The 23,611-nt window shown below is 34.5% G+C and overlaps 1 protein-coding gene across 12 annotated transcripts in view; it reads right to left on the bottom strand.

The window, feature by feature from the left end:
• The window catches only part of WDR72 (WD repeat domain 72), a 102,446-nt gene that overhangs the window by 30,102 nt on the left and 48,733 nt on the right, over positions 1–23,611 (bottom strand). For 11 of the 12 annotated variants that reach the window (XM_038147229.1, XM_038147219.1, XM_038147218.1 and 8 more), the window contains 4 exons: positions 20,120–20,937; positions 17,195–17,286; positions 15,666–15,748; positions 10,918–11,029 (listed from right to left, as the gene is read on the bottom strand). In XM_038147229.1, the coding sequence (XP_038003157.1) occupies positions 10,918–11,029; positions 15,666–15,748; positions 17,195–17,286; positions 20,120–20,937 (1,105 nt within the window). The remainder of the gene's footprint in view (positions 1–10,917; positions 11,030–15,665; positions 15,749–17,194; positions 17,287–20,119; positions 20,938–23,611) is intronic. The other variant, XR_005258155.1, reaches the window with a different exon arrangement.

Genomic DNA, 23,611 nt, shown 5'->3' with positions numbered 1-23,611 from the left:
CATTAGGAACACGATGTTTTGACATACTAGTCAGAACTGAACTATGAAAATTAATGCTTTATTATACCTTGGTTGCGTAAGTTCAATCTTGAAATAAAAAACCCTTTAAAAACAAAACACCATGTCTGGTTCATATAAATAAAGGTGTTTTAAAAACATGTATTGACTTTTCCATGTTATTAAGCTTTTTAGATGAATCCAGTTGTTAAATGGTTGTTCTAGTAACTGGCCTGTCATCTGGAAATGTTCTGAGATTGTTTTTTTGACACAATGTCCCTGCAGAAAGTTGGGCAGTGTGACACAGAGAGCACAGGTTTGCCTATCACACTGATTACTTGATGTAATAGTAAGCAAGCCTAAGTGAACTGTGTGTCTTCAATCTTTCCAATCACTTAGGGATGGGCACCAGAGGATACCATCCATCATCCATGGCCTGAAACATATGGTGCATCAGCAATCTCAGGCTGACCTAAATGATAGTAAAAGCTGCTATGCTGTTCACAATAAGGAATTGTTGTCCACTGAATTACAGGATTGTGATTAGATTGCTAACATGGCCAACTTGATGTATAAGTGAAGTGTCCAGGAAAGATATTCCCTAGGATCCTTTGAAGATTAATTTATACCCTTGAAATGTGCACCAATCACAGAATGAAAAAATATGTCAAGGTATTTTTCTTGTGAACAAAAAAAGCACTGCAGTGGTAACAGCTATTAATTTATTTTTGGCAGTTTTAGCCAACAGAATTCAATAAACAAGGTTCTTAACGGTTTTTGTTTTGTTGCAAGGTTTTTAGTGCTTGACTCCTAAAAGCACTGAGTTCTACAACAGTATCTTTTGTAAGGGGGTAAGCTCCCCCTCACATTCTATTCCGAAAATCTCATAAAGAATTGTATGTATTACACAAAGGCAGCACGAAAAATACTGAAAATTCTTCATTTCGTATTATTGTATTACTATGTAATGGGCATGTAAATATACTGCAATATTATATATCTATTTTTAAGATAAAAAACATACACATCTGACCACCGATCCCAAAATTATCAGTATCGTCTCTCCATAAATTAGATTATGCTTGTCATATTATTCATTCATCAATTTAGGAAAAAATAACCCACATCACAGAGCTAAGGCTTCAACTGCAGTATCAACTTTGGTGTGACCCGGGGCAGGGGACAACAAGGAAAGGAGGGATCTATTATTCCAGAGCAGCTCTACCCCTTAAATCCTCTTTAGGTAGTAAAACAGAGATAGCGAAAAGCACATTTTAGGAAGCACAGGCAAAGAGTGAAAAACAACATTATCCTGTAACAGCTATGAGCTGTATTAGAACATTACTAAAAACCAGCATACATTTGTGCTGACTATCCAAGACTATTCAAAAACCAGCTTACTCCAGGCTGAAGCAAATTACTCCCTTATAAGATATGGAATTTTAAAGAAATTGTTTTGCAAATATGCCTACTATATGCAATTATCATGAAAAGACTGGAAACAGTGGTGTTCTCTGCCCTATCTGCCAGTCTTTTTTTTTTTTTCGGTGACTTGCTTTGCTTTTCCTGGAACAGGTAAGGCAGATGTGCCTGCTGTGCCTGTTAGCTCAGACCTTCTGCTGGTCTTTTACTTTATTTCTAATGTGCTTGTCACCACTGTTAGTCCTTAACTACATACAAGTCCTATTTTAAAACATTTCCAACCATGCAACTAAACCATTAAATTTCATTACATTAAAGCAAAGGTTTAAAGTCATGGACTTTTTTTTGTACTATTCCCCAATATAATCTCCTGACAAAAGTGTAATTTTTTTTAATACACTATATATCACACCTTGACACAGATAACAATGGTTAGTAGTAAAAGGGGGCCCTATTGAACCTTTCAAGGGGACATACTAATTAAATAATAAATTCTTTCTTGTGCATTGAAAATGACCTTAATCTGCTAAAAAATATCTGAGACACACCTATTAGAACAATTTGCCTAAAATACCAAAATGCTACTTTTCACTGAAAACACAAGCTAGGCCCAGTGTCTGTTTAACTTATATATTTAAAAAAGATTGTCTTTTCAGTCAAGACAAAGACTTATGTTCATTACCAGCATTAAACTTGACAGTTTGGTGAGATGCAAAACCCTGACAGCACTTCATGTCCAAAAGAAACAGAATAATTTTTAGCATTAGCATATTATTAGTACATTAAATTGAGCTTGCATGCTTTAATTATGTCAGATAGGTTTTGCTTCTCTCCTTTTACACTTCTGAGGAGAAAAAGAAAGGAAAAAAGAAATCCCAAACCTATTCAGATAAATGAGTGGTAGAGAGGAAAGAATACACAGACAAGGCACTAATTATTCTACAGGAAATACTTCCTGGATTCAGGTTCCTACTTCACCCTCTTCACTAGGCTATCAGAGCATCTCCTAGTAGTGCAGCAGGTGATGTGACTAACATCCATCATATGAGAACAATACTGGCACCGGGTCTTCGGGGAATTAGTGATACATATCTTCAGTGTCATATAAGTTGAATTTTTCCAAGAGTAGGGAGAAAAAAATTCTTCTGCTGAAACACTTGGACTTTGAAAAAAATTTCCTCAGATACACCAGAAAGGTTTCTGTATTCTTTAATTCTTACTTCATTTGAATAGTCATCTTTACCAGCAACACAATGGAAGAACTAAAATGTGATGCTGAAGCAAGAGAGGATACTTGGTGGACATAACTTTGGTCCTTAAAATAAAGCATACAGCAAAACATGAAATATGAACCAGCCATGAGAGAATATTGAACAACTTAAGTTTCAGAATCTAGAAGTCATTGTGTGCTGATTGGTTCCAAGCACCATGCAAATATGAAATACTGTTTCTATTAATGATGCTCATTTGCTTTGAAACAACACTAAGTTTTCTTCTATATAACAAAGAGAAACAGATTCTGTCCACATGAGACAAGAAATACAAATAGATGCATTAAGCCTTCCAAAAATGTGTACAGGTGCAGAAGTGCACCCAGAGATGAACACATGGTCCATCCTGAAATTTAACAGCTCTGATGAGATACATATCTATCACCACTAGAATGTATGTACCTCCAACTGGTTCAATATATTCTTGATAAAGAATATATGGTAGGAAAGAAAGGCTTCTTTTGAGCTATTTCCATTTTTTGTTTGCTGAGACAGATACCTTGATCTCATTATTAGAGATAAGCACTCTTCAATTGTGTCAACCTGCTGTGTGTTAGCTGGGAATCTCTACTTCCATATTAATAATGACTTGTACAAATAAAGTAGTTTTACCTTTCAGCCTGTTTTTCACAAAACACATAATGAAAAATTTCCATCTTACCAAAAAGTATTAGGAGCAGCTCAAAGTAATTTCTCCTTCTGCAAATTTTTTTTAAACAAACAAACTATTAAAACATTTTAACTTGCCTTACTGCCAGATAATGTTAGTAATTCTGTTGGTTCAATATTTGCATGATTAATTTTATGATTTCATTCCAAATAAAGTAGGTGAGTCTGTTATTCTGGAATTCAAGGACAGAAACATTTCAAATATATGTAGTTATAGACCAGGTTCAGGAAGTCATTCTGCATCTCATAAAAGTTTAAAAAATATAAGATACAAAATTAGAATTCAATTCTTGCTTCATATATCATTAGAAAGAAACCCTTCAATAAATTGTATTCCAATTGCATGACAGAAAACAAACTAAAGCATGACAAAAATTGTTAATTGCACACTGCAGATATTTCTGCCTTCACTACCGCCCAGTAGAAGCCATAGGTAACTGCAGTCAAAATGTCTCAGAAAGATTTTATTCCCCATGATAAGGAAAATTCAGACAACAGAGTCCAAAGAAAATATTGCCAAACTCTTGCAAGCCTTTTTCAAGCATGGCAGCAATATAATCATATATTGTTGAGAAGAGAACTTCTGCCTGGGGGTTATCCCTTTATCCATGCTGTTTTGAACCACTCCTCTCTCAGAAAGGCATCCAGCTCTACAATCTTGCTAGGGTAAAACCTATTTAAGTATTTTCCTGCCCTTTGTGAACCCGTAGTATTGTACATGAATATTGAACAGCAAAGAAATTAATAAAAATAGTATCAGGAAATTACAAAACATCAATACAGCACAGAAGAACTCTAGATAATGTCTTATAAATATGAACAAGGTTCTCTGATACTGTGCTGTTATCTATGGCTGTTAGGACAGAGCTCAGTTTCAGTGTTAATTATGGACTATACACAGTACTACTTTTTCTCCCACCTCAGCCTACTTCTCATAATAGACCCATCTAGAAATCTCCAGCTTTTCAAGAGCTATTTGCATAAAAAATTCGAGGGGAAGTGCTAGAATTTTAGTAATCTATTTTTGCTATTTTATTCACAAGATTTTACAGAAGCTGGGTGATCAAAAAAGCACAGAGAAACAGGGAAGCATCAGTAGGCCTATGTGCTCTTAAGCAGCATAGACAATAAAGAGGACAGAGTCTGAGCAGTTAGAGATTACTAGCAAGTTAAAACAGTAGAAGGAAAAACTTCAAAATATAACCTAAACAAAGTGAAAACCTTCAGGTTTTGGTCTTTCTACCTTTATGAATAAAATTAACACTGTGTTATGCAGACACAAATGGATTATAACGGAGAGCATGACACACAAGAAATTAAAACATTACTTTGTAACTTATACGCTTATTTCTTGTGGTGTGTTCAAATGTCTTCCAGTTGTAAGGGCTTAATTGACCCATGGCTCTGTCTACTAAATTAGTTACAAGAAATCCAAGGCTCCAATAAGGATTGCAGGTTATATACTCTTAGCAAGTCTGAACACTGTTCAACTAAGAACAATGATATAGGCAAGGAGATATTCAGACTAAGGAAAAAAGATGTGACAAGGAGTGCCTTCTCAAAAAAAAACCAAACCTAAAAACAAGCTAAAGAAACCCAAAACCCAACAAAAAACCAAAACAAAATCAAAAACAATCAGTAGAAGACAGTCTTAGAGGAGACTAAGTAACAGGGAGTATTTGCAGTTTCAGTTCCTTCACTCGTTATTTTGAAGCCCCAAGTCAGAAGCGTGAAAGCTTTCTAAGACTAGCATTGCACTTTGCCTCACCAAATGAACTCCTAAATAAACAGAAGAGACTAAAAATGAACCAAAGATAATTTTATATGCCTGTATTAACAGCCCCTCCCCTCCCAAAGTATTTACCTTTAAAGATTTAAATGGAGCATTAGAGATTCTTTGCATTCAGTGAACACTGAAAAAGCACATAGAAACCAAAATTGACTAAAGTATATTATGCATTCGAGTTTAGAATATATGTGATCCTTATGCCTCTTAGACCAGGGAATCCTATCTATCCTATTGTTTTGTAGGAGTCTGAGATGGCGCCTTTCGAATTTGATTTTGTGTAAAAATACACACCAAATCTGATTTCTGCTACATTAAGGAGTCCTCTGGTAAAATATATGACGCATGGAACGAAATAAGCTGTAGTTCTAGAATGAGTCTTTAAGCTTACTTCCTTTAGTACTTGACCACTAATATTAAAGACTACTGGATCAAACTACAGTTTTAATTGGATATATAGGACATGATACAGTGGTATAGTTAAACTGCAAGTTAGATGCTAAAATATAGCATTGATTTGTATTCTTTTACTGGAAATATTTGTAATATGAAACTAGGCTAAAATATACTCATTTTTAATGCATATTCCATACAGAGGAAAGCTACTGCTGTCACCAGGTTATGCCCAAAATACATTCTTCTAATAAATTAATTGGTTTGATGTTTCTCAGTCTTAAATGAGATTACAGATGAATCTAATTCACATTAATAGTGATGAAATGTTGATTATACAATTCTTATACTGCTTATTGCTAATGCACACACACAAAACTGGCCTGCCATATCATTTTTTAAAAATAGCCTGATGTCTAATAATTTAAAGAATTGTTATGTATAGGAACTTGTCCAAGAGCACAAAATACCAGTTCCACCTAAAAACTTTTATGGGATGAAATGTTTGCGCTAATAAGACCAGATTGGATAGAGAAAAGAAATTTCATTTTAGAGATAATTTACTGATTCCTCTGGAGTTTTCTGGACATTTAGTATCTTACCAGAAGACAAGCAATATAAATTATATAAATGTATTTATAGTTAAAACATGTCAGCGCATTTACACCCCAAAAATTACTTCCCCAGTAGCCAAGCAACAGAAGTTTTTGTTAAAGTACTGTGTAACTTTTGTTGGCATCAGTGATCCAAACAGGCTAATGCTCCGAGTCAAGATTATCTTTTGGGTCTTTAATTGTTCAAATAAAGAGTCAGAATGCATATCTGGACTAATATGAAAAGGCAGTACATTATAACAAGATGACAATGTGAAAGAATATATGAGACAAAGCAACCCTTCCTTGACAAAACCTTCAGGCAGCAAGCAGGCAGGGAGTTTCATTTGCTATGTAGAAAGACAGACACAGAATTATTTCCTAAGAGCTGACAAAGTCATCTGCAACTGGACAGATTTCTGAAAGGCTGACAATGGAAGTGTTTAAAGCCCTGTGCCGCAGGTCACTATTCCTCTCTAGTGAGCAGGAGCTGTTATATCCCGCCCTGCATTGATTTACCATTACTGAACGGATTCCTCATTTTAACAAAACATATTGTTAGATTCTAGGTAGGTCTTTGACAATTCTTTACACTGGCCTATGGAATTCAATTGCCACCATTAATTTCACTCTGGTATTTATCAGCAGAAGCTTTTTTCCTGCATGAACCAATTTATTTAATTGAATAGTTTAAAGGGCTCCAAAACCACATACAAAAGATGAGGTTATAGCTAACAGCTTTCAAATATACTTAAAAGCTTGAATCATTAGCAGCTGCTTAAACTAAGAATTTTTAAGTGCAAGCCAGAATTTATTGCAAACTAGTCCTAGTGTTGTGATTTTTCACATTTCATTTTTTTCACAAATACAGCAGGCAGTTAAAATATTATGCTGTATTTAGGAATAAAGCCTGTACTTTGTTGTCCTTCCACCTTTCCAGTTTTTGGCATTCCTGGAACATCACATGCATCATTTCCTCAATTTATTATCTGAGTATTAAGTTCTTAAACATATTTTTCCTCACAGTTTTTTAAAATGGTAAATAAATCCAGTTCCTCAAATTTCACAAAAAACTGAGGCACACAATTCCAGAAGTGGAATGCTTTAATGCTGGTTCCAGACAAGAAATTTTTGGCCCCCTATGCATGAGAAGAAACAGGCATCAAAGGATGGCACATGGGAAACTGCTTCAGTGCAGTAGCTATTGGGAGATTGCAGTCCTACACGCAAAATGCACCTGGAGGTGAAAGAATCTCATTTCTAACTCTTAACCGTGCAAATATTTTGATATTTCCACAAAAAAAAAAAGGAAAAAAAAATCTGTAGATGGCTCATTGCTGAATGCCCTGAGGATAAGCAATGAGTTACCACTGAGAAAGATACAGGTTTGGATCTACTCCAGGAGGGAATATCCAATTTCTTTGTATCCAATCAGTGGGCTAGGGAATGACAACAGTGGTATCATCCCCACACTTCCTCTGATCAAAGAAGTTCTGCATGTGACTTGGTATGGATTAGGTATGTATGTCATAAGATCAAACACTACAAATGAAAAATGAATACCAACATAGTTCCTCTTAGCTTTATGCTATGTGGATATAAAAGTGGATAAATAAATTTTCAAGATCTGAAAATCACTGCCTGTGACTCATATAAGAGTGGAAAACAACGCCACACTGACAACCTGTTAAATGGTACTATTAACCTGAGATTATTGCTGTGTAGAAAAAGGCAAGAAGGGATAAAGCCCAATATACTTTTTCAGAATTATGATGAATGTCAAAAAAAATAGGGAAAACCTAAGCTTCTTTGAAGAACTGAAGAAAATCTTGCAGAAATCAATACTTAGATTGCTATCAATATGTTTGGAACAGGTCCAAAATTATTATCTCTGACATTAACATAAAGAAATTGCAGCTGTTTGCATTTATAATTCCTTTTAGCAACAATGGAAGAATGTACAAGGACAGAACAGAGTTAACCCTTTCTCTGGCATGCTTTACATGCACAGTTTGGGTTTTTTAAATTCCTTATCTTGGTTTCTGGAGAAATGAGTTTGGTGACTTGGGTTTTCTCTTTTGTTGTGGTTTTTGTTTGGTTGGAGTTTTTTATTCAAATAAACAATTCTGTCTGTATGGAACCACCAAAAAATATGGCATTTTAAATTATTCATCAAGTGAAGCTGTTGTCTACATTTGATCACCTTTAACCATGAAGTAAGGATGCAGGAGCTTCAAAGGTATAAGTACCTTTCTGAATAAAAAAAAAACCAAAACAAACCCAAATTATATAATATACTATAAACTTCAAAGATTAGAACTGAGTGGCAAATTCTGAAAGTTTGTATTAAAAAAAAAAACCAAACAACTTCTATTCACTTCAGTGGAAATTTGTTGAGTTAAATAAGATTAAACACCTCTAGATCTAACCTATTAATTCCAAGTAAAGAAAAATGCAATGCAATACAATGCAATGATGATGGCAGCCAAGATTCAGATTGTTTTACTTAGGATCAGAGGGCACAAAGCCAGTCTTGAACTATAACTCAAAAACCCAAAACAATATTTAACCTTTGCCTTGATATTGTACAAGATGCCAACTACTGTACAGCCCATAAATACAGAGTATTTAATAAAATATGACAAACTTGTCAGATAAATTACTAAATCCAAACATAATTACTTGTCTTAACATTTACACTGGTCATGGACTTACTCCTGCATGGGTTTTTAATAATTTCTGCATATCATTACAGGACACAAATAGTTATACTCTTTCATATATTAAAAATCATAAAATTATTTGTTCAATTCCCTATGAACTCATCAAGTTTTACAATACATATGACAAAACCCTACAAGCCAAAACAAGAATGCTTCTGCTATTTACATATTGTGATAAATAATGCAATAAACTTAAGTGGAAATGAGAACAAAAAGAAATCTAATACAATATTAAATACAGTGCAAAATCTCTTTTCCAAGCATTCTGTATGTTTTCTACCTTTTCCAGACTACATTACATTCTGAATATGTAAAAACATCCACTCTTTGCAGCATGTATTTATGTAGTTCGGATCATGTAGTATCAAAGTCACAACCAGTACAAATGCTTATGCATATTGTTCTCCTAGCAAAGCAATTTTCTAGATTTCTTTGAATAACCATCAAATAATTAAGTTAGGAACAAAATTACAGTAAAAACTATCTGTTACTAGGCATACAAAAAAAATCCCCCTTTCAGAGAGTGGAAGTAACTCCTCTAAATTCATAACTTGAGACTTAATTAGAATTAAACATCAACTGACTACTAGAATCATACCAGCACCTTTTATGTAACAGAAATGGTTTTTTCATCTCGTACAGAAAGTTTTGAAATAAACCCAAAGATCCAAACACATTTGGAGTCTGAAGACACCTGCATTTAAAACTTTCAATTAGTTCCATCTTAACTGTTAATCTCTGTCAAAATACTTAACTGAAACATGCCCTGAAAATTCAGGAAATTGGAAATTAAGGCCATACATTAACTTTACAGCTAGGGCTGCTTTAGTTACAATGCAGCTTGAGCCAAACCACATAAACAAAATTATTTGGAACAATATTCAATGTAAGCAAAGTATAAACTCATATATGACCATCACTAAAAGTGTTTTCCATTTCAAAATTATAGAGACACCTCTTTGTATTGTGGCCTGAAGTGAGTATCACTGATCATTTTTAGTATGCTGGAACAAGGATATTGGTAACAAATTTTCATGACAGACACACACACTCAATGAGATAATAAATTAGTTTCCCAAGTGAAGGCTCACTAATAAGATTGGATCTAAAATTTAGGTCACTTAATTTTAAGACTCAGCTAATGGGCTAAAAAAAAAAAAGAGAATAACTTCATAACATAAATTCAGGTTCAATCTTTTTTACCATAAACATTAGCACGATTGTAAAGTTGCAAAGAGTAAGCTTCTTGTAAAATGAAATTATCTAATTGTAAAATGCATTTGATATCTCCTTGCATGGAGGTTATATCTAAAAGAAAAATAATATATTCTGTATTACATTATGAAGTTATAAAATTTAAGCAATTATTTTTTAGTGCTGTGTAAGGTCTGATGTCACTGGAAAGATAAATTTGTAAAACTTCTTTCCAATATGATTTATTGATTCTATTTAAAATGCAGTGCTTCTTTTATGTGCAAATACCACACCTACTATACAATCAAAGATACTTTACCTTTTCTTTAGTATTCAGAGGTGACGAGAGATTGTGAAAGTCCTTTAACTCCTTAACAATCATATGAGAAAACTCCTAGCCTGATAAAGTTAGAACCATTTCGCTTGTCTCACATAGAAATAAAGTATTGTGAACTCTACTGCCAGCTTGCTCTGATTTCTAGAGGAAGTTCTTTTAAAATTTTATACCAACAAACTTTCCACTTACAAAGAAAAGAAAATCTTCTGAGAGGGACATTTTACAAGGTTGTGTAGTAATAGAACAAGGGGCAATGCATTTAAAGCTTAAACATAAGGAAGAAATTCTTTATTGTAAAGGTGGTGAGGCACTGGAGCAGGTTGCCTGAAATTATGTATGGCCCATCCTTGGAAGTATTCAAGGCCAGGCTGAACCAAGCCTTAAGCATCCGGGTCAAGCGGAAGGTGTCCCTGCCCATGGCAGGCAGTTGGAACGGGATGATTTCTAAGGTCCTTTCCAACCCAAACCACTCTATTATTTTTAATGTATTGCAAATCCCTCTCCTCAGTCTTCGGGAGTGTCCAAAACTTACCATTTCCATTCTCTACTATGGCAAATGGCTCTCTGCAAATTGCTGTCTTTCTCAAGGGATTAATAGTCCTTTGAACTTCTGCCAGCAGCACTGCTTGCATTGCCTCAACAATCTGTCATAAATGCAAATTATTATTGGATGATATCAGTACCTCAATTATTTATCAAAGCATTTGACAATTTTAACCAACTTGCACAAAATCTGGAGACTGTCCTGGTGAATGTCATTAGAGAAATAAGTCTTTCAGACAGCGATAATCATGTGTCTCTACATACACACTGAGGAAAAAAAAGGTTAACTAGATAGCAATAAAATAGTGTAAGTTGTCAGTCAGGACTGCTTCCCAATAAACATTCATTTTCTTTAATGTCAAATCTAGAATCAGTCACCTACTGCCTCCTTGATTTCAAGGATAAACAATTACTAACAAAATATACTAGTAAAACACAAGGTGATAACAGCTAATGAGTCTCTTAATAATTTTTTCTGATGTGTGCAAAAGTGCTTGATAGACTGAATAATGACCTTGTTGTCTTGGGTGGGGTGACTTGGTTCTGACTATTTTAGAATTTCTGGCATCTAATGTCTCTGATAAAATTAAAGAATGTTTTGTTGTTAGTGGTGATGCTCTATTCCTCTAGCTCAAACATAATACCCCCAAATTTTTTGTCTAACACAGAGAAAAATATCATTCCTCAAACCCCTCTTACGGAAAAGAAACATTCACTGGAGTTGTGAGCAGCCTGTAAATGGCACTTGCAGTAGCTGATGTACCTCATGTGAGCATTAGGACAAGGCAATGTGGAGACTGTCAGACACAGAGTTAATACTTCCCTTCTTTTTAGCAAAAGGGTACCATAAGAACTAAGAATATTTTAAGATGTAAAGACACTTACAAAGCACATGAAGACCTTAGACAAAAGACCCCAAAACCTTTGCAATTCTTAGTCTAAATTTCAGCATGGTGTACCTTTTCTGCATTTGGTATTTCCTTCAGAAAAGGAATACAATTTTTCCCATTTGGGAAGGTACTCATTCTCATGTACAAGAAATTTCCTGAAAAACAGGGTGAATCTAAGGTTTCAATCTCAACTTAAACATGAATTTAAATGAATTTAAGTTTAATATATGCTATTATAAACATTTTAAGCTTATACACTAGTTATACCATAAAAAAGCTATTAAAATTATTTAAGTATCATATGGCTAAAAGTTGATATGCAGGATCCTTCAAACTGCCTGGAAGAGAGACTCACTAATCAAGTGCTTGTCCTCAAAAATATCTATAACTGCCCTTGCAAACTAAAATCATTAAGTGGAACAAAGGCTGTGGGTGTCCTTTGTGACAAAATCCTTTATTGTAGACAAACATACCATAGTCAGGTCCACAATGCAGAAGTTCACTGCAAGTGAACCCAGCCCTATGTGACTCAACATAGCACAAACCTTCATCTTGTTATAATAGAACTTTATTTTACAGGAGACACCAAAGGCAGTTTCCAGTTCCTCACATCTATACAGCCCTGAGCTTTGGGGATTACAGATCCTGACTTTGCAGCAGACTCTTACAATATATCTATAATAATTAAAAAAGAGAAAGAAACACGGACACATTTTCATTGTCCTGGGGAAATTTTTGACAAAACAATTCTTACAGAGGTACACAAAAGAGATCTGCTAAGAACCTGTCACTAATCTGGATCAGATGCTCTTTACTTGTATCACTACTGTGCATGCCAAGGCTGCATTTGCAATAATTCCCTCTAACATCTTAAAGCAAAAAACTGTAACAAATGGCACAACATAATATTAGTGTAGAGGCACCTGTAGATGTCTCTGCATGTTATTTGACTGTGTCTGTATCTGCATTTACACAATGCTTGGTGCGTTTTCATATTTAGTTTTGACTTCTCATGGAATCTCACTCCAAAATTTACATACCTCATGTACCCTTATCACCAAGTTCAATGATCTCCAGTAGGTTCTTCTGTTTCTGACATGTAACAAATCCATATCAGCACCTTTCATTTTCTCTGATCACTTCCACTTCATCTTTAATGTCCTTCTAGATATAAATTAGCTACCGCTACCTTATTGATGATATATGCTTTCATTTTTTCCCTATAATTGTAATTGCTGTTGAAAATACAATGTGTTTATTTAGTTTGGATTGTTAAATGTGACAAACAATGCTGCTTCCTTGATTGAGGAAGTATAAATAGCATATGTTGACCTATAAATACTGATATTAAAAGTGAAAGATAATTGTTTGACTCTGAAGCAGCAATAATACAGAATAATTCAAAAAGACAAGTGAACAAAAGTTGAGATAAGTTGTACTGTTACATCCATACTAAGTTATCCTGGCTTTCCTTTCTACACTTTATCAATTACTTCCAAGGATTACTATTCTCTTTCTGATGAGTGGGTTTAAGGAGAGAAGTCAATAGATATCACTCCTGGTTATTGCTCAGGCCATAACCTCTACACGTGTGAGCCTTGCAGAAACTGCCTCCCAGGTGCCTCCATAACACAGTCACATCATGGGGCGAAAATACACATCAAAACATCAACTTGAATCATCCAGTCTGCTTTGCTGTAATTCTGCACAGTAATTGTCAGCACAGTTGTCTAGATACTTCTACTGAACTATATATTTTTCTTCATATAACTATCTGGAAACATGAACACACAAGTCATTTCTGGATGGGATGGGAATGTGGCAAGGAATGGCTATATTTTCTGAAAGAACAACAAAACAGATGAAGATGACCTTTCCTTTCAAATCATTTGGGGAAAATACCAAAAAATATTTTAAAAACATACACATTTTAAAAATTTGATTCAGAAAATGACCTCCCTACAGCCTTCAACAAGTCAGTAGAGCCTAGATAAAAAAATTAGCAGCAGGTTTTTTCAGTTTCTTTGTTTGCACAGAATCTGTTACAGTGCCGTAAGGAGATGAGGAACCAATAATTGGTAGCTCCTTTGGATCATGTCTAAAAGTCAGTATCCTTCACAGAAGATCACAATAGAAAACGTTTTTAAAAACAGCCCCAATAGTCATGTTTTTGGTAAATGTACATGAGTGCTTAATCAGGCTGCTCAGGATTAATAAATTGGGCATTAAACTGTGATTGCATAAATAAAGTTTTAACAAACCGTCTTATTGTCGACAAAAACTATAATTTCATGTAAACTACTGGTCACTAAAAATCATACCTACTGCCAACATTTTTTTTGAATCTTAAAGGTTTTATGGTGCTTTGGTGGCAAGCAATCTAAAATATGTGCTACTAAGTGGGTTATCAAAGCTCAGTGCTTTGATAACAAAGTGCATTGTAGCTGCTTAGGGCAGCCACAATGCTGTACCAGAGTAATGTTAAAATTTGAGTATCACTGAGAGCATTATATTTGCAGTACTTGACAATTTCAGTGTCTTACATTTAAAGTCTTTTCAGGTGAAAAAGTGTGAGGCAGCTTATTACATACCTTATCTTTCAGCACACTAACCTCCTGTGCTAGATGAGACCAGTATCATTGTATACACTGATCAGTTGCTAAATACACTCAAAAATATTAATACATAGATCTCACATAATTAGTTATGCTAGAAACACAACTTCATAAATATATGAACTACTCTCTGAAGAGTTCGAGTGGCTGACCAGGTCAGTAAGAGATTTTATGCATTCCACATGACAATTCCAGTTATTGAGGTTTGAAAAGGAAAGAAAAAAACTGTTATTGTAAGAGAAAGGTGAGAGAAAAAGAATTCAGAAGTAATATGGAAGATGTGCAGGCAGTAGGAATATAATAAACAACTGATAAGCTCAAGATGAAATGCTGGAATCAATTGAATGTGAATATTTGTAGAAACTATTTTTGTCTAACAGAACAGGAGACTATTACTGGAGCACCTCTGCAAAACTCAGCTCTGGAAAATATTCTTTGCATTTGAAGTAGCAGAGAGTTGCATTCAATTTCAAAAGTAATCTCATAAACTAGATTTGTAACAGGTATTTCCCCTTTCTGGAATAAAATCTGTTGTTGTCAGAGTATATCATCTTGAGTTTTGTATCCCTGAATATTAACTCACTCAAACAACAACACAACTTTATTTAAATGCATATTTCCAAAATGAAAAATGGTCTCTAGATTTCACTGCTTAGATTTTTTTCACTGATGCCTGTCAACTTTCAAAAAGTTATTTATCTCTCAAGACTTCAGATTCTTCACCAATAATAGGGATGGGCATCATCTGACCTGAAGAACCCATAATTACATGACTTGCAAGTTGTTCTTAAAGACTGTTGCAATAATTAAAGACTCAGGATTTTTGCTCTTCACTAAGGCATTTTCAGTCTCTTCTATAATGATACATTAATAAAGGACACTGTCCTTATTTTGGCCTTTTGTTTTCCTGGAGCCAAAAATGGCATTTTTGATGTAAGTTACATATGGTTATTAGAGGAAAAATAATTCATTCCTTAAATAAATGTTATGAATAAGAGCACTTAGATGAAAGATTAGTAGGAGAGTTACTTTGTCACATCTAAACATCTACTTTAATGCATACTTCATACTGTAATACTAATCTGCTTTCCACAGACCTGAATGGCATGACTTATGTAATAGTTTCCCCATAAATCATAACTATTAGGTCACATTACTGATTCCAAATACTAAATTACAGCAAATGGCACTTAAGGATAACATTGCTACAACTGACACTGGCTATTTCCTACCTTTACAGATTGGTCATTCCAACAACAAATGAGTTTCAGCAATGAAATGCTCCCAAAGTCTGGGGAATGATATCTGCTCTTACCTGAAAAACACATTGATAGTTTATGAACTGACAATCTGTAGGGAAGCACACAAACAGAAAAATATTTTAACATTTTTAGATTTTCAGCAACATACCTGAAAAGATTGAAAAAATGTAATTTCTTAGAAAATGCTCTCATTCAATATAATAAGCCCAAAGTGTTCAGGCAATCTATTGTTTTAACATTTATTCTCATTCCAAATTAAATTAGTTTTTGAGGGGTTTTGGGGGATTTTTTTCTGGGTTTTTTGTTGTTGTTGTTTGTTTGTTTTGGTTTTTTTTTTCTTTTTGTTGGTTGGTTTTTTTAAAACAGAAAACTGATATCCCATGGAGTATTCTTTCATCACAACTTTCTAAATGTATTAAGAATACTTTCTGTTTTGGACTACTTAACTATGCATTCCCTGTTTTGCTCTCCAGTCTGTCCTTGATGCTAAAGAACAAGTTGTTCCTAGAATCTCTGCTATTTGCAAGTCTCAGATCAGACTTTAATTTGTAAATCTGAACAACTGTATGAACTAGGCAATATGGCATATGAGTTAGTCTACCTTGGAATTTTTAGGTCACTCAGTAAATCTATTTTTATGTTCATGAACATTTTAGTCGCCATTTCCACACGTTTCCCCTACTTATTTTCTATTGTCACTTGATTTTATGTTCCATCTCTATTTTCCAAGAGATATTTCTGCAGATTCTACATATTAGACTCAGAGAAGGAAAGTTAACTAATTTTTGATGAGTATATTAAGGTTTACCTACACAGCACAGCATCAAGATTTGATGTAAAGGAATTTGTGTTTTCAGTCTAGACATTGCTTATACTGTAAGAGGAACACTATATTTTTCAGGTAATATATACTGAAAAACATCCATATCCCGTTTAAGTTTTTATTTAAATGTTCTTTGGTTAATTACATACTGCAAACAAACCAAGGCTGGCTTGCAAAGCCAAGATTGACGAGCAATGGCCTGTGGGACATTAACAGGAACAGATTACTTTATTCTGCCCTGAGCCAGAAGTCTAAAGGCATTATTGAACAGTCAGGATGGCTCTTGTATTACTAAGGCAACAGTTTGCTTGGAGGGCTGTATATATTACTGGGTGGGCACGTAATGGTGATGAGGGAGATGGGGGAAGGGGGTGAGGGCAGTGTTTGTCTTATTACATTGCTGTTTTTCTGATTGCTGGAAAGTGTCTTTAGAAACTCAACTAAACGTCTTGTCATAACAGGAAAAATATCACTGATTCCAGTTAACACTTTGTTTACACATTTTTCGTGATATTCACAAAAGAAACAGAGTAATTCAGTTTCTCTGTTCACAGATTTGACAGCATAAAGAGCAACATTTTTTTATCATTATTGAAATTCAATTCTATATTTTAGCAACAAAAATCATGCAAAACCAAAACACTTAAAAGTTAATACTGCCAATTCACATACTTACTGCTTGGTAATTCTGCATAAGAATTGGGGCATGAAATTGTTATGGCTTCTACATTTCGCCATTTGTCATGTACAGATTCTGATTTCTGTGGACTTAAAGAATATGAAACTATTAAACAAATTCTGAACACACATATGAGAAATCTTCTGTATTAAGGTAGGGTTGGGGTTTTTTTACCAGGTAGGTAATCTTATATCAATTACTGTCAACCCTAATTAAGTTTCACCTCAGAAGTCACTCGCATTCTTTTGTCTATAACTTGGAACTGAAACATTCACAAATATACAGCACTGAAAAGTCCCATCCAAATGTAGAAACTTAAGCCTAATAAATTTGAGCCAAATGTTAAGCTTTACTTTGCAATAAAGAAACAAATTCATATGTAAAGAACTGAATTAAAATACCATTTTCACAAAATAATTTGTCTGGGTTTTTTCCTAATAGACAGGAGAAAAGTTCAAGGGAAACTAAAAGTCTTTATTTATAGGTTTCCCTTTTTTTCCACAATGGTAAATAATTTAGAGTATCATTACAATACTTGGGATTTCAGTGGACAGCTACAATTTAGGAGACTAGCACGTACACACACTTGCTCTTTCTGAGTCACTAACTCAGCAACCTAACCCTTGAAAACAAAGGATATGGATGGCAGAGAAAGAAAGTAAAAATAACACTCAAAACCCCTGCACAATTTAGAAGTATTTCTTTTAAATAAATCACTATAGTGACCTGCAAAAACTCCATTTATGTGTCATTTTAAAAATAATATATTTGCCTTACAAATTCACTACAATGAACAATGAATTGTAACATTTCAAAAGACTTGACAATACCAAACAACTCTGAAAGCTTGCAGCCTGAGAGCTGTAAGTTCAAGACACAAATGTTAAAAAGCAGGAGAAAACAAATTCCTTGAAGATCTTTTCTTCCCATCTTCTTCCTGTCTCTGTCCCACTTTTATGATCTGACACATTTTGCTGCAGGTTCCTTTATTTTCACAGGCTGTGTCAAGTTGCAAAAAAAGACAGACAAACACCAGAACTGGTGCAAGCAGTGAGAGCTGTCCTACTAACTGCTTCTGCAAATACTGTGGTGAATTAGAATTCAGTATGCAGGCTTCTTTTCCCTTGAGCATACTGCAGTTTGCGATAAAGCAACTGTCCAAAGAAGTTTGGCTGCATACTGTAATTTTTGAAGGAAAACTCGCTAAAATAACATTTGTTAAAGATAGTAGGGTTTATATCTTTACCTATCCTAGAGAAAACGTAAAAGTATATAGCATTGTTCTGGGAAGAAGAAAAAAAAAGGCATTTTTTTTCCTTGCAGAAACTTTAATACTTATAATTTTACAGGATATATGTCCCAAAGCCAGGATGTCCATGTCTGGCAAAAATGTTTGATTTTGGTATGCTATTTAATTTCAATTACGCAATGTATTTTCAAAGAGTGCTTTCCAAAAGGTAAGCATAAAATACTTTTTTGCATGGAAAGGAATTCATGTTCAAGCTGGAATCCTGAAACAAGTATTAATGTAAGAGTTTGTATTGAATATGGACCAATAGGCAACACAATTAGCAGGAAAAGTAAATGAGAAATGTGCATTTGTCCTGCGGGATGGTGCACATGTCTTGAGAGAGGCTGAGTGCCTGGAGCTTTGTGGGAGATGCAGATATTTGCTGCAAGATCAATATTTTCTGTCCCCCCTTCTTGCCTTGGGGCCATAGCATCACCAACACTGAAGTTAATTGTCCCTAAAAAACTAAATACAGACCAATACTATGTTTGCCAAACAACAAAAAATTCGTGGACAATATCTGTTGCCTGATTAGCATGCTCTATTTGGCATGGTCAAATAATGTTGAGCATGTTATTTTTCCTTTAATGCTGAAAAAGCATTTAGTCAATAAATTTGCTTTGAGTAACATAAATGCTATTTGGGATGGTTCTCACAACATAAGGGCTGATGAGGCATTCATTCCCAGGAGCTGCCATCATTACTGGGAGCGTTGTACTTCAGGTAGTATAACTAGGGCAGACTATTCTCCTCTCTTATGTTTTATTTATCTGTGAAGTCAAGGGTTCCATGGCAAAGGAAGTATATTGCTTACAGGGAATGGACGTTTAAACAGCACAAATGTCCTTAATGCATATCTTACTATGTGTCTAAAGAGATTTCATTATTCTACTTAGTTTGAACTGCAAGGAAAAGAGTGATCTCTGGAAAAACTGGGTGTAAAGCTGGATAATTAAAATTCTTGCTCTTACAAAATAAAAAAAATCTTGCATCTGATCTCATCTGCTAAAAGAAAAATGTAAAGACAGTTATATTCAAATCTCCTTTTCTTCAAAGAACATCTGCCAAAAAGCTCTACAGAAAGAACATAAGCTCCATTAAAGAAGTACATATTTAAGAATAAGTTTCATTTTTCATCACTACAAAGGAACAGAAGACTCAGACTATTCTTAGCTGTAAGGGACCCAGAAGGACCACCAAGCCCACATCTTAAGTGAATGGCCTATACAGGGATTGGACCCAGAAGCTCAGTGATATTAGCACTATGCTCTGACCAGCTGAGCTAATCTCAGGGTCCTACAGAAGGAGTGCAGAAGCTGAAAGTACAAAGATGTACTTGTTGAAGATCCTCTTCCCAAAAAGTATGTGACTGTGTGTGTTACCTAATTAGCTTTTCAGAGGTAAGATTTGGGGTAGGAGTAATACCAATTCAGTAATTTATGTTTAAAGAGTACTCTGCTGTGATGTGTTCTTTGAAATCAAGATATCAGCTTGGTGTTTTAATTTAAGGCATGCTTCATTTTTATGTGGTTTTGGGACAGAAAAGTATAACCAAGGGTAGCTAGGAGGAATTGGGTTTGGATGTAGAGACATTAGAAAATATAGTCCATTCATAATGAAGAAATTCTTACCTTTCAATTTCATCTGTAACTGCTGAAGGTGTGTTAATTATCCTGTTGATTAAAGCTATTCTGCTAAATAAGAAAAATACTGTTTCCAAGTCCCTTGTTCCATAATCATTATTCTCAGGTCCATCCTTCTTTCCAAATGGTCCTTCAGTTGCAGCAAGGTATTTGTTTGATAAATCAAGGACTCTTTTTGAAAACAAATTGAAAACTTCATGTTCTCCTAGCACACCACAATCAGTACATTTCCATCCTGGCAACATCAGTGAGAGGTGTCTTTCACCTGACACAAGTCCAAAAGAAACAGGACCCTGAAGCCTCAAGATGTCCAGGTGTCTTGCACAAAGATTGTCTACTTCTTTATCTACACCCCATGGTAGGAGACATGACAAAAGCAGTTTGGCTGTATCAGTTGCGATTCTCACATCGATGTTTCCTGATGGCTGCATTCTGATCTTTCTTGAACTCTTCATTTTTTTCCATCTTTTTATGCCACCACCTTCTTCCATAGGCTTAGCAGCATTATTATCCCCATGAACTTGGTCTGAACAAGCAGTCTCTGCCTGCCCATCTACTTGAGGTACAAAGGCAGCAGTTTTATTTCTTTTTAAAGTCAGTGCCCTTTTCTCAGTAGTACTTTTAGCTCTTTCTAGAGTGTATTGGTTGTGGAATGATTTTGATGATTTTAATCCATTGAGTTGAGATGAGAGAAGTTCCTCAACTTTTTCCAGGTCAAATAAGAGAATATGAAAGTTTGCATTGTTCCATTTTGTCTTAGCTGGTAAAATAGTAAAGGGCTGTTGGATGCAGCTTGTATCAGTCAACTGAAAGAAACATATTAAATGTCTAAACAAAAATCCAACAGCTCTTTGTAGTTTTCAAGATATCAGCATAGAATTGCCTATGGAATAGAGAAAATCTATTAACTCTGTTAAGTTCAATTAAATTATATTTATTCAGTTTTGATTAAGTGAAAAAAGATTTGCTTCCAAAGAGCTTAAGACATCTAGTATTTACACCACATCCATGTGTAAATACTATAAAACAGGCTCCTTCAATTACACAGCCATACTGTAGATAGCACATATCTTTGCAAAAACTCTAGGTTGGTATTTCTTCTGCTACGTCTCATTTCAAATTAAAAGGATTTTTGGAAAATTTTCAAGTATAAAACCTTTGTTTTTTCAAAATAAAGCTAGAGAAGCTAGTGCTACAATACTGCAAGATTCTTGCAGACCCTGAGTGTCTGTATGCCTTTTCACAATTTGCTATATGGGATATATATATATATATATATATATATATATATATATATATATATATATATATATATATATAGGGGATTTGTATGGGATAACGACTGCACCTTTTGCTATTTCAAAACATGCAAAGCTACCTTCTTCTAAGATAAGTCACAAAACAAGAACAATAAGGAACCTAGGTAAATAAATCACCACACACACAATTAATTACCTTAGCTGAAAATAATTAAGAGAAAAAGGTTACTACAAGGTTTGTGAACATCTGACTTTATCTTGTGCCACCCTATTTCCTACCTGCATATTTTCTAGAATTCTCCATACCTTTCACCCAACTTTGAAGCCCATTCACAGTAACGGCAATTTATAAAGCATAATTTCAATTCTACATACCAACAAAATAAATACACATGGCTAATTACTGTTCTTAATAAATGACCAAAGAACACAGTTTTTGAAACCAGAAGATTTGAGAAGAGCTACAGCTGCTCTCAACTTTAGAATCACATGTTAAACTGTAGAAGTAACTTAATGATAATGAACTGCCAGCTGAAAACATGAGGAAATGTTCAAAATCATCTTCCCCCAAAAAATTACTCCATTTTAGCCTTGCAGTTTCATTATTTAAATGATAGATTGTCATAAAGAAGAAAACTCTACATCTTTTCTTTTACCAGTGCCCTCAGCTCAGAGTGGACACCAAGCTGTGACAAATTCCAGTGGAAGGGATGTCTTCAGGCACTTTGAAAATGACCTGATGAGTTCACACAGTGACACAACATCTTGTATCATAATTCTGCAGCATCTACCAAAGAAGTATGTTTTACCTTCAGGGAAACACGTGAAGTGAGGGAATATAAACTCCTTGTTGACACTTCTGCCCTTTTCTTTAAGCATTTATGACCTGTATGTTTTTATTGTCCTGCACAAGCTTATGCTCTCAGCACCATGCTCAGCCTATTTCACCTTCACAAGCAGAAAGACACATCAAGAAGCAGCTTTTCACCTCAGTAATACTTTTGCAAACCATCATACCAGCTTCCATATCACAAATGATACAGAATTTTACAGATCACTCTTAGTTTCAATTTTCTTCTGATAATTTGAAGCATTTCACTAAGGCAAAGAACTTTCTGTTGAACATAGTTAAATCTCAAAATAAACCATCAAGCATTAGTAAACAGAGCAGCAACCAGCTCTTGCTGGAATGCGACGTTGTTTACTTCATCTTTCTCAGAACCACCTTACCTAACTCCTTTTACAAGCTAAGATTTCATAGGATTAGCTGTTGTTAAAACTGTTGATATTTTAGTACAAATAACACACGAAAAAAATTGCATAAACTCTATGACATGTGACTATTTAGTTTTGGGCAGTAATATAATTTGGCTTTTTTGTTATTTAGGGAGTGATGCTCCCAACCAGATGAGAATGTACTCTAAATACATAATCTCATTTAAAGATCTCCATAGGGAGTCATAAGTAAGATTATAACTGCTTGTTCGGGTTTTTCTATCCCTTTCCTTTTTAAAAAAATAATACATTGTAGTTAAGTACTAGGATTATTTTAATCTTTAATTATGCTGTTTCCTCATAGGTAGGGAGAACCCCATGGAATGCAAATACTGGAATTCACAGGCTAGCTTTGACATTAATTAAAGCTATTATTATTGAGCCTATCATTTTCTCTATTTATACACTTATATTTGTTTCATTAACATTTAGAAACCTTTAGTGAAATCAGCATCCAAACACAGCAAAACACAGTGACAATGTCATCCGTAGAGACATCTGGTGATGCTACTACATATGAAGTCACAATAGACATTCATGTTGTATTGGCAATATGAAAGCTTATTGACATTGATCCTAAAACCGTCTGCCAAGTTATCTTGGCTCTCTGACATAGGCATTTCATTCCAATGCAAGAAGGTGGGCACCCAAAGCTTTAGACATAAAATGCCAGTTAGGACATATGGGCAAGCTATTCTCTGTAATAGAAGATTACAGAGAATGGAAAGATACCCATAAAACTAACTACAAACTAAAGAGCTGGAATATTTGTTAAATATTGGAAAACAGATGAACAGATATTTACATTATATATTGTACCTTTCCTTTTCTAGTTTAACCATTTCTAGTTTTAAAGTGGGTTTTTTTTTGACATAGACAGCCTACTGTTAGCTTTAAAGAAGCATAAAGTCTGACTACAGACTAAAATTAGATCCTGAGATTTGTG

The sequence above is a fragment of the Motacilla alba genome, chromosome 10, assembly GCF_015832195.1.
Source record: "Motacilla alba alba isolate MOTALB_02 chromosome 10, Motacilla_alba_V1.0_pri, whole genome shotgun sequence".
NCBI classification, from domain to species: domain Eukaryota; kingdom Metazoa; phylum Chordata; class Aves; order Passeriformes; family Motacillidae; genus Motacilla; species Motacilla alba.
This window is presented reverse-complemented; position numbering and strand designations above follow the sequence as displayed.